At 22.9% G+C, this 16428-nt stretch overlaps 6 protein-coding genes across 6 annotated transcripts; 3 read left to right on the forward strand and 3 right to left on the reverse strand.

Moving 5' to 3' along the window:
* Positions 1 to 35: 35 nt before the first annotated feature.
* Positions 36 to 1475, forward strand: SRAE_2000101500 (Hypothetical protein; the record flags this gene model as incomplete). The annotated part of the gene is made up of 1 exon (XM_024651915.1): positions 36 to 1475. One exon carries the CDS (start codon positions 36 to 38, stop codon positions 1473 to 1475), a length of 1440 nt encoding a protein of 479 aa, XP_024505545.1.
* A 187-nt stretch (positions 1476 to 1662) lies between these two features.
* On the reverse strand, positions 1663 to 2400 carry SRAE_2000101600 (Hypothetical protein; the record flags this gene model as incomplete). Its single annotated transcript, XM_024651916.1, has 2 exons — positions 1663 to 2110; positions 2165 to 2400. 2 exons carry the CDS (start codon positions 2398 to 2400, stop codon positions 1663 to 1665), a joined length of 684 nt encoding a protein of 227 aa, XP_024505546.1.
* Positions 2401 to 3913: 1513 nt separating this feature from the next.
* Positions 3914 to 4426, forward strand: SRAE_2000101700 (Hypothetical protein; the record flags this gene model as incomplete). The annotated part of the gene is made up of 1 exon (XM_024651917.1): positions 3914 to 4426. One exon carries the CDS (start codon positions 3914 to 3916, stop codon positions 4424 to 4426), a length of 513 nt encoding a protein of 170 aa, XP_024505547.1.
* Positions 4427 to 5113: 687 nt separating this feature from the next.
* On the reverse strand, positions 5114 to 5498 carry SRAE_2000101800 (Transcription initiation factor IIA subunit 2; the record flags this gene model as incomplete). The annotated part of the gene is made up of 2 exons (XM_024651920.1): positions 5114 to 5257; positions 5322 to 5498. 2 exons carry the CDS (start codon positions 5496 to 5498, stop codon positions 5114 to 5116), a joined length of 321 nt encoding a protein of 106 aa, XP_024505548.1.
* Positions 5499 to 6538: 1040 nt separating this feature from the next.
* Positions 6539 to 10901, reverse strand: SRAE_2000101900 (Angio-associated migratory cell protein; the record flags this gene model as incomplete). The annotated part of the gene is made up of 6 exons (XM_024651921.1): positions 6539 to 6889; positions 7469 to 7501; positions 7814 to 8910; positions 8953 to 9090; positions 9138 to 9148; positions 10888 to 10901. 6 exons carry the CDS (start codon positions 10899 to 10901, stop codon positions 6539 to 6541), a joined length of 1644 nt encoding a protein of 547 aa, XP_024505549.1.
* A 2901-nt stretch (positions 10902 to 13802) lies between these two features.
* Positions 13803 to 15696, forward strand: SRAE_2000102000 (Enhancer of polycomb-like protein; the record flags this gene model as incomplete). Its single annotated transcript, XM_024651922.1, has 3 exons — positions 13803 to 13967; positions 14034 to 15387; positions 15665 to 15696. The coding sequence occupies 3 exons, from the start codon at positions 13803 to 13805 to the stop codon at positions 15694 to 15696; spliced, it is 1551 nt and encodes a 516-aa protein (XP_024505550.1).
* Positions 15697 to 16428: the final 732 nt, after the last annotated feature.

Here is a 16428-nt window from a genome sequence, read left to right on the forward strand (position 1 = left end):
TTAAAAATTTAAGTAAAGAATTAGCAAAATTAATAATGTTTGGTTTATCATCACCAAAAGCAATGTATCATTTTAGATTTAAGATAAGATCTGAAGGTGTACGGTCAATTTATGATATAATATACACAAAATTTACTGCATTAGCAAAATTAATAAATGGACCATTGAGAATTGGGTTATTAATGGTAAATGATGCCCATACTAGATTAAGTGAAGAAACTAGATCATTAGGACATAACTTTCAATGTAAAAATACAAGTGAATTATTTAAATGTCATGAAGATTCTGTAAATATACAAGCTCTTTCCCGAATAGTTGATGATTTTCAAAGAAACTTTGAACGAGAACGTGGTAGTATGTTACAATTGGTAAGATTTATGTATAGTTGTCAACCAGCATCATCTAATTTTGCTGTTAATAAAAAGAAAAAAGCTGAAAGTACAAAAATTTTGTCTGTTAATTATCCTCTTGATTATAATGGAATGGTTGATTATTTAGTTACTGATAGAATTCAACCAAAACATCCTGAATCAGCATTAAAAAGATTGTTAGTTGATTGTGGTTTACCAGAATATTTAGATGGTGATGGAATAGATGAATTTATTAATACATGTTTTTTACAAAATTATAGACAAGCAAAAATGAATGAATATATATCATTAAATAAAAAAAATGAAATTATTAGAGAAGATGAGGAATTAAAATTTGTTGATGAAATGTATTGTGAAATGCATGGTATTGATAAGGATATTTATAAAGCAGCATTGAAAAAAATGGCAACAATTCCTGAAGGTATTAGAACAATATTTGGTATTTTAGATAAAAAAACGGAAGTATATTTAAAAAATGGTATTGTTGAAGGAAATTTTTGTAAATTATATAACATTGAACTTGCTCATCCAGTTGAACATGACAAATTTTTGATTTTTCCTAATGGTAGAATGATAAAAGAATTTGATATTGATGGAAATATAACTAGATGTTCGATTGATGCACAAAGTACATATGTTTTGCATTATTTAGTATTTAGAAAAAGTCTTGGTACAGTTTCATGGAATTCTGTTGATTCTGATGGTACAATAAAAGTTATAAGACAAATAGGTGTACCTAATATACCATCTGATGAAATGTCATCTGAAACTGAAAAACAACTTACAGTTTTAACTACCGGTTTAGAAACAAGAGCTAAAAAATCAATAGTGGATTGTGGTGTTAATGAAAATTGTAGTATTGTTGGACTTATTAAGTTAACCGAGGGTTCTAATCCAGATTTAAATTATCCATTTATACTAGATCCAAATTATGGTGAAGTGTATATTGAAAATAACCTTGATGATTACTTTGTTGCAGATAAGATTTTGATTCATAATCATTTTAATATTGCTGGTACAATTTCTAGAGATAATAACAAAATTATGTGTTTCAAGATATCATCTCAAAAGATTGAGAAAATTTATAAGCTTTTTAATTTATAATTGTAAATAAATTTTTTTTTTCTGTAAAAAGATAATGTTTAGGTTAACAAAAATTCTATATATTTACTTAATTTTTGAGTAATTTTTTTGTTATTATTTCATAATAATTTTTTAAATTATATAATATATTATGTTTAAAATAATAATAATAATGAACATAACAGTTTATTTTATTATAATTTTAATGTTAAACTACAGATTCATTTTTTAATTTATTTGTTCCAGTTACAAAATGTTTAATTAAAAGAAACATTCCAATTGATAAGCTTAACAGAAGAAGTATCATAACGCAAATAAAATATTGTCGTGATATCACAACAAAATCACTAGATATTTGTGTTATAAAAGCAAATCTTTTAACCTTCTTTTTTGTTTTACATTCATGAAAATGTTCCTCTTCTATAAAATTCATTACATTTTTGACAGCTGTTTGAATATTATAATGAAAGTTAGGAGAAGATTTAATAATAATACTTGTAAATTTTTTATCTTTCTTTGTTGCTGATATTATCCATATATCTTTAGAATGTTTTATTTCCATTAAATTATCTAAATAAGTATTGTTAATATTGTTTTTTTTAAATTGTTCTTTCAAAAAACAGTTATTTTTACCAACATTTGTTTTATTTAAAAATCTATAAATTAGATATAATAATAAAAATACAACTGTTTTTTAATTTTTAACTTACGGATAAAAAACTATTGGAAGTGTACATACATTGTTATTAATAATTGTAATATCTTCAAAATTAGGACAATAATTTTCTCTTTCTACAACAACTTTAAAACTTGCTACATAATTTTCTCTAATATAATGAAGAACTAAATTATTTTCATCTTGTTTTGTATAAAATACTGCTACATCTGCTTCAAAAGAAATGATAAATAATGAATAAATGATTAAATTAATAAATAACAAAAACATGTACTATAGAAAAACAAATATGTTAAACTATTTAAATATTTTTAAAAAAAAATGAAATAAATTTTTGAATATTATAAAAATAAATTTAAATTATTATATTATAATTGCTTATTATCAAATAAAAATTGTTTTATTAATTAATAATATATTTAAAATGAAACTTTTAATACTATTTTTTGTATTTTTAATACCATTACAAAGTAAAAATTTTATTCATTTTTATTATACATTAGTAAGAACACCATTTATTGGACAAACAGTTTATACAAATTATAACTATGATTTAGAAGTTAATTATTCTTCAGGTCAAAATGTTCTAATAACTTTTGAACCAAATAAACATATATATTATTATGGTGATAATATTAATATTTATTATAAAAATTCGACGCTAACTAATGAATTTAATTATATTATTCAAAGAGATGGCATTAACTGTGCTTTATTTGTATATGATATTCAAAAAAATATACATTCGTTATCATTTATTTTTGAAAATATTGAAAGTAACTTTTCATTTAATATTGTTTTAAGAGAAAACATAACTATTGATAATACAACAAAAGATAATAATGATTTTGTGATGCTTGCTGGAACATCATTATACAATCTTATAGAAAGACAATATATAGAAATAATTTGTTATTCAAAAAAATCTTTATTAAATAAAAAAAATTTTTATTTAGAAGTAAATGAAACAGTTTTTACAACTTCAAAAAGTATTAAAACAACTCAAATCAAAAAATATCTGAATATATATAATCCTTCAAAAAATTATGTACGTATAAAAATTCAAACATCTGATATAATGGATAAAAATATTCATCATATTTATAGTTGTAAAAATTATGGTAATGATAAAGTAGAAATTATTGAAACTACGTATTATACTAAATCAAATAATAATTTGTAAGTTAAATCATTATTAAAAAAATAATTTAAATATATTTTAGAAATAATCATTTGTCTAATGTTGAAAGTGATAATAAAAGTTTAATTATTCCAGGTATTATAATTTTCTTATTTCTTATTTATAATAGATTTATACAACCATCTTACAAACCATTTAAAAAAAATTTTAAAGAAAATTTAAAAAAAAGGGAAGAAAATGTTTGTGATAAACTTGAAGATTTTTGTCTAAAATATATTAACAGCAGGAATTGCATAAAACTTTTTAATTGGTACAACAATACGAATCAAGAAGAATTTATTAATTCAAAACTATCTAATAAACTTGAGTTTCGCACTGATTATACCATGATAAATTTGTGTCATGAAAAATCTTGTATTTACATCATCAATGTATGTGAAAAATTATTTTAAAAAAATAATTTTATTTTTGTTTTAGAATTTAAGTTTAGATGCATCAATTGAATTTTGGAAATTTGCTTATTGTAAGAAAATCGAGTTAATTGTAACTTTAGCTTCTTGTTTTAATTATACAAATGCAGAAGTTTATAATGATCATTTTTATGAATACGCACCAGGTTATTTTCCTGAAAAATTGTCTGATATGACAATAACAATGAATGAAAAAGAAAAAACCAATATCACTGGAATATATTTAAAAGATTTTGAAATTAAAAAAACTAGTTTGTCAGAAACAAATTGTTCTTCAGAAACTTCAATTCTTCAATTATATGTAGCTAATTGGAAATTAAACAATTGTTTTCTCTCACCTTTTTATATAAGTAACATCTTATGTCTTATTGATTCTTTAAACTGTGAAACACTACTTATTCATGGAACACTTATAGGAAAAAGAGCTTATATATTATCAGCAATAATATTTCTTTATGATAATTTGAAAAATAAAATAGAAACTTGTCAAGAATTGACTGAAAATACAATAAATGATGCGTTAATGGAGTTTAATACAATTACAAAAACAAAAAAATTTACCAAATTTGAATATGAAATCATAATCATTTCATTATTTGCACATTTCATTAAAAAAGGAAATATACAAAGTAATGAGTTAGAACAAAAATTAAAAAACCAATTCAAAGAAATTTATGAATATTAAAATTTTTCAAAGATAGTTCCAAAAAAAAATTTAAAATATATTTAATTTAAATTAAAATATTTTAATGAAAATTATGATACAATTTTTTATCTTATTACAAAATATGTTACTATAAAATTGGTATAAATGGGATATGTTTTAAATTACGAAAAAAAATACAATTTAATAAAAAAAAATAGGTTAAGTATCTAAAACAGTTTATAATTCATTAAAAAAATACAAATTCTATAAAAAAGAATTAGAATATTTACTATCAAATAATGGTAATAAAAATTTGATAAAATGTATCTGAAAGTAATATTAATATGTTTAAAAAAAATTTTTTTTAGAAAATTATGCTTCTTAAAATTCTTATAAAACTATAAATATTATTTTAAAAATTTAGAAAGCATAACCAACATTCAAAATAAAACATATTAATTGTATAGTCAGTTGTTTCGAATTAATTTTATTACTTAATTATTAAAGAAAGCAAACATTTAAAAAAATATTTAAAAAAAAAACAATAGCTTCCTTATTAGATTTCTTCAATGGTGAATTATTGAAAGAGTACAATCTGATCATTGGATCCTTGCTAATTACGACTTTAGGTCTCTTAGAATAATAAAGTATAGTAATTACTTAATTTTTTATTAGTTGCCAAAAGTTTTACAAAATATAATTATATGAACCGTTAGTACCAAAATTTTATGACTTTTTAGCATCACAAGCAACAATTTTTACACGACCAATGACATCTTCTAATGGGTGGGTTGGATTACGAAATTCAACATTTTCCATAACAAATGTCCATACATTGTCACAAAAGCGATATGTTCTTAACTTGTCAGCCTACAAAATTTATTTTAAAAATATAATTTTAAAAACAAAATAAAAATGTTAATGTAAAACATACCAAGAATGTTGTTCTATTATGTGTTCTATTATGAAGAGCTTCATTAAAACATTTGTCAAAGACACATAAAACTCTTTGAGCTAATTGTGGTGTTATACTTCCGTCCTCAACAAAATTGTTAAGAGTATTCTGCAATTCAATACCTAATGTTGTATTACGATAAAGTTGATAATTCATCTTGTTGCTAAAAAAAACAAATATTAATTAATGTTTAATAATATATTTTATATAAAAGTAATGAAAACTTTATTGTTTTATTTGTTTAGTTTAAATAATAATAACAAATGCCTTACGCCAGGAACTTTCATCACGAAAATTGGTAATTTATGTATTTATGGTCGCTTTATTTTTTAAATTTATATTATTTTGTAAATAATAAACTTTTTATCCATGATATTTAATATATTTGCCAAAATATTTAATCAATTAAAAAAAAAACTTTAGTATTTTTTTTATGGTTTAATTTTTAGATAATTTAATTTTATATATTAAGCTTAATAGATATTTAGGATATATGAGATGCTACAACAATCTATTTATATATAATAAATTATATTTTTTTAAAATGAATTATTATCATACTTTGATTAAGGTAAAAATAGGCAACATTAAAAAATACTAATTTCAAAATAAGTATATATAAATATCAAGATAACTATATTCAAAGTTTTATTATATCAAAAAAAGTATAAAATTGACAATATTCAATTTTTTATTTTAATGTTACAATAAATTAGTTTATTTTGTTTCTTGGTGAAGAACTTTGAATGATGTTTTTACATTGATTAGAAAAATAAATAAAAATCCTTTTAATGAAATATTGTTGGTTTAAGAATGAAGAATGCTACTTTTGGTGTCTTTTAAAATTCAATACAATTTTCATTTTTCAAAGGGAACAATTTGTTTTTATAATTTTGATAATTATTCTTTCTAGCATATACTTTAATTTACTTGTAATATAATTGTTATCAAAATAAGATGTCCAAATTACTTAGAAATTAATAGGATTTCAATTTTCATTTAAAATTTAATATGATAGAATAAAATCTATATAATTTGTTTTGTTTAGTAAATATATAAACCTGTAAAGGTAAAAACTATATATTTTGTTTGTTTTGGTTGAATATTAGTATGTTTTTATTAACTATGTAGTTAGTCAAAATATTTCTATAAAATATGTATAATATATAAATGTTAGATGACGCCAGCGGCATCTTTTATTGATGTGTATTTTTGTTTTTGGATCCACTTGCTTCACAAGCAACAAACTTCACCCGCTCAACTTTGCCTTCAACAGAGCGTATGTTATCTTTAAATTCAGCATTATCCATTACAAATGTCCAAACGTTATCACAAAATCTATATGCCCGAAGTTTTTCAGCTTTAAACGTTGTCTTATTTTTTGTCTTTGTTGACAAGGCATTATTTATACAAGAATCAAATGTAGACAAAACTTTTTCTGCCAATTTCTTGTTTATTTGTTCACTCGTCACCATATCATCAAGTGTCTGCTGAAGTGCCACACCTAAGGTGGTAGTCCTATACATAACATACGTCATAGTTATAATCTGAAAACAATATAAATAATTAAAGTTTATTTTTAATATAATTTTAGAAACGAAGATATTCACCATATAATATATTGTTAAGTGACAACATTCCACAATTTTAAATAAATTTTAATCAAATAAAAATATAGTTTTAATATTTTTGCTTTACTATCATAAATTTATTTCAAACAGTTCTAAATGACGTATTATGTAAAAAATTTAATTTAAAAAAAAAATTATCTTTAGAATAAAGATAAAGCCTTTTTTTGTAATAGAAAAATTTCTTTTAAATTACTACGAATTAAAAAATAATATTAAAAGTTGAATAAATAGAATTTTACAAAAATTATATAAAAGTTTTTATAATTACTTTTAAAAAATATAATATAAATCCATAATACTTTATAACCTTCTTAATCTAAATAAGTTTTAATTTTATTTAAGTACTCCTAAAAAATCGACTTTTAATGATATATATTTTTCTTTTCTATGAAAGAAACATTAACTTATTAAATAGTAACATAAAGATAAAGATTAAAAAAAAATATTTTAAACAATCAATTAGTACAAATTGTTACCTGTACTAAAAATATGTACCTTTATATGGTTATTGAGTTTCTCATAATATAACTATATAATGAATCATTTTTTAGTTCATAGGGACACAAAAACTATAAAATGGTGAATTTCTCCTAATTCTGTTATTATTTTAATAAAATAATAGAGATATTAACTCTTCAAATAAAACAAAATAAACCAGTACATTATAGATATTATTAACAACAAAAAATAACAAAACAACATGGCAAAAAAACAACTTCTTAAATAAATATTCCTAAAATAAAGTAAAGATACTATTAAAAAATTTTTTTGATATCAATATAGTTTGAGTAAATTACACAGCTGTGAACAAATCAATTAGTCACACTCGAATACTCTTACTACACCTTCTGCACATGCACTGAATATTTTTACACTCCTTTCATCGCCATCAACAACAAAATCGTATATCTCTGCGCCTCCTCCACTTATAGATTTGTACAAATCACCACTTTTACCTTCCCAAATTCTGATAACACCATCAATATTTGCACCTACTAGCACAATAGTACCTGACGATAACGTAAACCATGTAATCTTTACAATCGGTGCCTCATCACCTTTGAATTCAAAGCGAGCCATACCACTACCACAGTCATACAATGATACTTGACCATTATTTACTCCTACAGCAAGCCATGTTTGTTTTGGATGGAATTTTACATCTTCTATAGAGTTATCATCTTCATCTTGTTGTTTATCTTTCTTTGAAAAGTTAAATGTTTTAAGAATTTTTTTATTATCAAGATTAATTACAAAAACTTTTCCCCCTTCAGTGCCAACAGCTCCAATAGGAGAAGTAGAATGTATGTCACATGTTGTAATTGGGTCTTCAAATACATTTTCAGTATAAGTAGAATCTTTTAAATTCCAGATACGAACAGTACCATCTTCATAACCAGCTAATAATTTTTTACCATCTGGTAAAAGTTTACCAACAGTACATGTAGAACCACGTCCTAAATAACATTTAGCTTGTGCAACACCGGTTTTACTTATCAACCACATCCATATAACTCCTTCACCACCACCTGCAAATAATATATCAGCAGTTGGATGCCAAACAATCCATTCTAAATCTGTAATTTCTTCCAAAGAACAAATTGTTGATTGATATTGTAAATCAGTAATAATAATGGTTCCTGACATGTCAGCAGTAGCAAGAAGTCTTTTTGATGCACTAAATCTAACTTGCGTCACAGAATCTTTATGAGATGAAATTACAAATGCAGCTTTTTTAAGATCTTGTGTTAAATCCCAAACAGAAGCAGAGTCATCTTCTGATCCACAAACAAGATACCTTCCGTCAAGAAGATCAATTGAAAAAACATCCTTCTCATGACCAATTAGGTGTCCTATTGCTTCATCAACTACAGTATCACCTTCTTCATCTTCAATATACTCACACTCAGCTTCTTCTATATTTTCATCATTCTCATCTAAAATTTCATATTTTTAATGTAAATATTTTATCAACTAACCAAAATGTCCATTCCTTTTAAGAACTTCCGCTAAATCAATATTTCCTTTTTCAATATCATCTAAAGCTACAATTTCAAAATCATCGGGATTAAACTGATTTTTCTTTGATTCGTTATCTTGATTCATAATTATAAAACCTATAACAAAAAAAACAGAAAATAATAATAGTGAAACAATGATATACTTCTAAGAATACTATATTGTGATAAAATTTTTCACTTGGAAATATGATAACATTATAAAATGTTTTGAAAAGAATAAATTAGTAAAAAAAACGCCGCGTCTTTTTTAATTTTAAACTTGTAAATAAAATATTTTTTTAAAAATAAATTAATATAAGATTGTACTTTATATCTCATCCAACATTATTTTTTATTTTTTTTTCTTTCAAATCTATTTAAATAAACCTTTTTTTTATTATTCTTATAATTTCAATAAAAATTTCTTAATTTTTAATAAAAAAAATTTTTTTAAAAACAGAAGGAAATGAATTATTATAAATAAATACTTTTTTTAAGAAAATTAGAAAAAAATTTTTAAAAAAAATACATTTATTTTTCACTTCCAAATATAAAAATAATCAATAAAAAGATAAGAAATATTATTTTAAAATGAAATTTATATTAAAAAAAGATCAGTAATTCTTCTTTGAAAAAGTAAATAAAATAAAGTGTCATGGAAATTTGAAAAAAGTATTCAAGAACAGTATAGTAAAATTTTATAAAGAAACTTTTACTTTGAAATTTTCAATAATATAAATAAAATATTTTTAGAGACAAAATTTAAAAAGTATAAAATGATAAAAAGAATTTTAAACAATGATAAGTACAATTATTAGTATGGTGTAAAATAATATAAATGTTTTGTCTGAAAATAAAACTATTACATTTAAAACCTCTGAAATCACAAGAGAAAAAAGTTTAATGTAACCACAATTTTGAAAATTTGTATAAAATTATTTTAAAAAAAAATAATTATTGGTTTCTAGTATATTAATAGTAAATATATATTTAAGAAAAATAATATGATTTTTGAATTCTTGATTCTGACAGAAAAACTTCAAAAAGGTAACCAATATTTTTTTTAGATAAAAATACTACTATTTTGATTTCACAAGAATATAGGGAAAATTTTATAACATATGATACAAAAGATTCAGAAATGAATAAAAATTCAAAATGTAATCATGAAAATTCAAAAAAAGTAAAGAAATTGGAAACTAAAATATTTATTTTCATATTGAAAAACAACTGATAACATTTTAAAGTATTTCTGTTGACAGTGATGCCATTAATAGGATGACAGAAAATGACATTCTTAAGAAAATGTAGAAGAATATCAGATTTAGAAAAACTAAATAGTGAAGTACAATCAGAATTTTGTTTGATAATACCTTTAACAAATTTATTTGAAGGCATGCATACAATGATATAGATTTATTTCTACAGATTCAGAAAAATGTAGAAACTTTTTGGTTTTCTGAAAATTTGTTTGAAGAATGGTAAAGATAATAAAATAATGTCTTCATTAAAAATGAAAGAACCAAAGAAATATTATATTTCATGTTTACTGGTATCGTCTTTTAACTAAATTTCTTATTTTTTTTTTTCTTTTCCCTATAATTTATAAATTCTAAGAAACTATATACATATATATATATATAATTCTAGCTATTCATTAAAGCTTTCTTCCTCTATCTAAAACTCATTAAGATACAAGATAAAAGGATGTAAAAAAAATTCAACAATAGTATTGTTAACATTTTTTCTATCTCTGTGGTTTCAAACATTTTAAAATATTTTTTTTATAATTATTTTAGTATAAATATTACATAATATAAATCTTAGATTCTGTTGATAATTTTTTTTTTGCACATTTTTGTTAAAAGATAAACTTTTATGAATATATTAACTATTAATAGAATATAAGCTTACTTTAATTGGAACATTTGATTTTTTGACTGAGAAAAATATTAAGAAATAAATATATCTAAAAATTTAAAAAGATTTTTTTTAATGAAATCGTTTTAAGCATTTCAATAAAATATTTTAAAAGTTTTACTTATTATTATGATATATTCTTTATAAAATAAACAAAATATTTCGAAAGTATTTATAGAATACATATACATTATAATGATTTTTTTTTATATAATAAGTATAATATACTTCAATATGCTGGACATTAAACTTTGATAACTTATGACAAAATTACGTAAGAAATTCTCAAATGAAACATTTTTATATCATGCAACACTTTAAAAAATGCCATTATGAAGGGTGGTTAATTTAAAAACAAACTATATTAGTATTTTATTATAGTGTTTTATTATTAAGTGCTTGTAACATACATTTTTTTTTAATAATATATTATAATATAACGCGCTTCATTCTATGCTGAAAACAAAGTTATCAGATAATATATTGAAATACTACAAATACAGATGGATTACACGGAAAATTACCATCTCTTTAAATATTTATTTTATCAACTTATTTATATTTAATCGAAATTAAAGAAACATTGGGATATTAATTCATCAAATGATATATTTTTTTTAAAAATAAATAAAAATAAAATATAAGTTTTAATGAAAGTTATAATTTTTTAATAAAAAGCGACAATAGTAATTATAACAATAACCCCTGTAAGTTAGTTATACTTGGACAACATGAAGCTAATGACTTGTTCTATATAAATGTTTATTTAAATCTTTTATTTGAAATTTAATAATGTTTCATGTTTAAATTGATATTTACAAACAAATCTATTAGAATGTTTAAATTTTATATTTTCCTTATCAACACCTACGCTATAAATTAATATAATTGTGAATGATATTTTATATAAAAATTATTTATGTATGTTACGTATCTACGTCATTTTTTATAGTCATGGTGATAAGAGATTACAAGACTAATTATTATTTATTTTCCTATGAACAAATTTAACCATAAAATTTAAATAAACAACAAGAGATACGTGTAAAATATGATTTTTAATTTTCTTTTTTATAACAATAATTTTTTTTTCAAGGTTTCTTTAATGCACACCATGAAGTGTGCATGAAGTATGATGAAAAGAAAGAGTAAAACAAAATTCATTGCAAGTCCTTTTAATATTATACTTAATTTAGCTCAATTTTAGAAATGATGTCGTATTAGGAAAATTTTTGTAGATTAGAATACTATTAATTTATAAACACTTTTACTGAATCAAATATCAACATCTATTGTATTTTTTAGTTTTTTTTTTAAGAGAAGAATAGTAATTTAGAAGAATATTTTACTTAGATAACAATTAATTTAAAAAAAATTTAATCAAAAAAAAAAAACAAATTCTATTTCAATAAAAAAAAAAACTTTAAAAAGTTTTGCTTTTATCATAAATAATCTTTTTTTAAGATAGAGAGAATGATCACACATAAGTTTTTATCATTTACCCTTCACAAGTTTCACATTTTATTTCTTCTGGATAAGTTTATTAATTTTGAAAATATTTCAATGCTGAATGTTGATTGAAATATATTTAGTTAACAGATTCCATTGATTCTACTGCAGATATTAAAAAAAAAATTTAAAATTAGTAAAAAAAAAAAAATTCTACTATCAATTTTTTCTATTCTAAATTTAGAATTTTTTTTATAATAAATTTCCGCTATTTATGTATATTTTCACTTTTTTTTTATAAAAAGTTGAATACAAGGAAAAAAAATAGTTTATAAACTTTTTAAATAAATTATTAAAATATCATAAATTAAACAAAAAAAAAAAACTCTATTAACTTTAAATTTGCGTAACTCTATTGTGACACCAACTTTAAAATTGATCCCTTAATTTAATGCTACACACTTAATACTTCAAAATATTAATATATTAATTTTGCCGCGCACTTTTATTTGAGTTAATGTGTTATGCATCTGTAACGAAGCATTATACTTGAGCACTATAATATATATGACATTTTTTATAATTCTGTACAAATGAACGTTACTCTAATTCTTCATTTATTCTATACATTAAGTTTTATACACTATTTTTTTTTCTAACCATTTAATTTCTCTTTCAACTCTAGCATATGAGTATATTGTGTAAAATGTTAAAGTGCATTGTGCCTTTTCTTTTACTATACTACTAAAATTGAGAGATATATATATCATCGCAAACTTTTGTTGTCTACATATAACACATACTGTGCTCCATTGAAGAAAGAGAACATAGAGAGGTTAAAAATGTAATCTGCAAAATTTTATTATACAAAGTAGAGTAGGAAGGTTGCTTCGTTTTAACAAAAATGTGACTAATATTTCATCGATAGGACGCGTTTAGCGACACGTCAGCGCTCAATATTTCTTAAGATTATGGCAAACGATTCTGAATCTTTAATTGAGTATTTAAAAATCCTTTAATATATATTAATTATTAAATTTTACATCTACACTTCTTTTACTGTATTTCTTATGTAATTTACCTTATAATTATAATTATTTTATATGTATTTTACTTTTTCGCTTTTCCAATTAATCGATAATTTTATGTATTGTATATTAAATCTTTTATGATCTTTTAGAAACACGATTACTTGTGGGGTTACTGTCTGTTTATTAAAAGAATATTTACTAAGCTTAAGGCTTTCTGGTCCCATGGTTTTTTATACATCTCATGAAAAATTTGTACAGTAATTGGCGAAAAGATTGTTGCCGTTGCCGCGCGTCTCCCTGGAGGAGCCGCGGCTATATTTCAAAATATATTTCTACCAACGATAAGTATTCTTCAAGACAGAGAAAAACAAAACAGAGTTTCTTTTTACCAAATTACCTTAACGGGGTTACCCCGTTGCATTTTGGACCATGGCTCACCATGGGACAAGAATGCCCGCTTTTAGGGCACGGAACATCGATCCAAACAAACGGATGTACGTGTACATGGAGAATGAACTCGATGAAACGGCTGATGCTACAGCTTCCAGAGATATTACTAGATTACCAACAGGAATGGAAAAAGATGAAGAGAATGTATGTTAAAAAAAATATACTTTTTTAGAATAAAAAATAATTAAATAATTTTTTTTTAAAATTTAGGAAAGTCACATTCAAGAAGCTATAAATGCGAGGCAAGCGTACACATTAGGAGAAAAATATGATCAAAAAGTTGCTTTAATTCCAACAAGACCCACAGAAATCATAGATACTGAAATATATGAATTATTGTATAAAAAAGTAGATCCAGGATTAATAAATAAAACAGAATACTTAAGGCTACCGTTATCATATTTATTTTTTAATTCACGATATATGTATGATGCTGATGAAGAAGATTGTGAATGGTTAAAACAAAGACCATATATTAAAATTAACGATTTTGAAAATATTATTGAAACACTTGAGCGAGAATCTTCAGATACAAATGTATGTCTTCCAGAGACTGCAGAAAATTTACTAAAACATATGCCTGCTGGTATTGTTGGTGAAGTATATGATTTGTGGTTGAGTAAAAGAAGTGTTTGTACCAGTAAGGGATGGAATTCGTTAATACCTAAATTAAAAACAGAAGCTCGTAAAGATAGTCATAATTCTTCAAATCCATACATATGTTTCCGTAGGAGAGCTGAAAGAATGCAAACTAGGAGAAATAGGAAATGTGAAGAGGAAAACTTTGAAAAAATGTTGTACCTTAAAAATAATTTCAAGAAATTTGATGAGATTCTTAAAGAAATGGAAAAAAGGGAAAAATTAAAATTAAACATTGTACAACAAAATGAAAATATTTTTAATATGCGCCTTTCATTTGACTCAGAAGCTCAATGTATAATATCACGACAAAACTTATCGGAAGGTGTTATTATGGACCGTGTGACAACTTCTCTAACAAATGTTCTTGAGGAATATAATGATAATTCAAATGTACTGGTTGAAAAAAGTAATAGATATGAACAAATTAAGAAACGTAAAATGCGCAGGCGTAAGCAATCTTCTAAAACTGTTGATTCTGAAGTAGATATTGGTGATAAACAATGGTCATATAATACAAAGTGTTTTGAAGCTGATGAAAGTAGTCTAGATGACAATCGTCCTGGCAAAAGAAAATCTAATGACGAGGGTGAAGGGAAATTTGAATTTCGTAGAAAAAGAGGTGTTACATACCGGGCTCCTAACGATGTTTTATTTAAATCAGATAATCCCAATTATGAAGATCTCATGTTTAGTAGACCCGAGTTCAGTATGCATCGTGATCGTTTCTTTCCATATACATTTCCTTCAAAAATTAATGGACAATATATTACAAGAATGGTAAGGAAAGCTTTGGGAAGGTGTGGACAAACATTTTTAGAATATATTAATGAAAGTAATAGTGATGATGAAATGCCAAAATCTTTGTTTGCTGTTCATAATCAAACTATTCATGTGAAATTTCCTCCATCTACTACACAGAATGGTAAGATTTTTATTAAGTAATATAAAATATCTATAACAAAAGTAAATTTTAACAAGATAACAAATTATCGGGAAATTTTTTCTTAAGCTTTGAACTATTTTATTTTCTTTCATTTACATTTTTATAATACACTACTTACTACTTCAAACATTTAAATATAAATTATTAGTTTAATAAAATATTTAATGTTAGTATAGGATGATACAAATAATATTTAAGTTAGGAAATACTTAAGATAATTTTTTATTACTAATTAAATAATTTTTTTTAATTTTAGGTTGTAATGGGAGCTATGATTCCGATGATTAGACAAAGCCCTACCATTCTAGAGAGTCTTATTAAAGTTCAATATAAAGATCGAAGTGGAAAATTAAATATTTCATATCAGAAATTCATGTGATTCTATTTTTCAACTAACAACAACTAACAAATTAACATTACTTAGGAATATTCTTCGGATAGGAATTTATAGCTAATTAAGAGGAAGTTAGAATAAGGTTTACTGGAAACGGGTACTGTTCTAGTAAACTATTTAGTTCACAATGTCAACCTTGTTCTTCGTCCTCTAAAGCTTACTCGCTAAGGCCCACTTTAGTGGGTACACTATTTTGAAGCACTTATTTTAACTTTAAGTAATTTGGATATTGTTTTTACATTACTTAGTGAAGTATTATGTCATGGAGGAAATTTGAAATAGTGGAAAAGTTTTTAAATAATAAAAAAAAGTTTTTTTTTGTATGCAAATTTTTTAAATTTTTTTAAAATAAATATATTAATTAAATATTATTTAAATTTGTAAAAATAGAAAATAATAGGAAATTTTATAAAAAAAATTAGGGAAAAATTTAAAACGGTAGATTTATTTTCACCATAGAAAAATTACTTCCATCTCAAAGTTAAGAAGAAAATAATGAATAGTAATAATTTGGATTTTTTTAAGAAAAATCATTCGATAACCATATTAGGTAAAAATAATTAAATATTGAGATAATTATAATATACTAGACATATCTTTTCTAGTAGCAAAATATTTATTTAAAA

Source organism: Strongyloides ratti, assembly GCF_001040885.1.
Source record: "Strongyloides ratti genome assembly S_ratti_ED321, chromosome : 2".
NCBI lineage: Eukaryota > Metazoa > Nematoda > Chromadorea > Rhabditida > Strongyloididae > Strongyloides > Strongyloides ratti.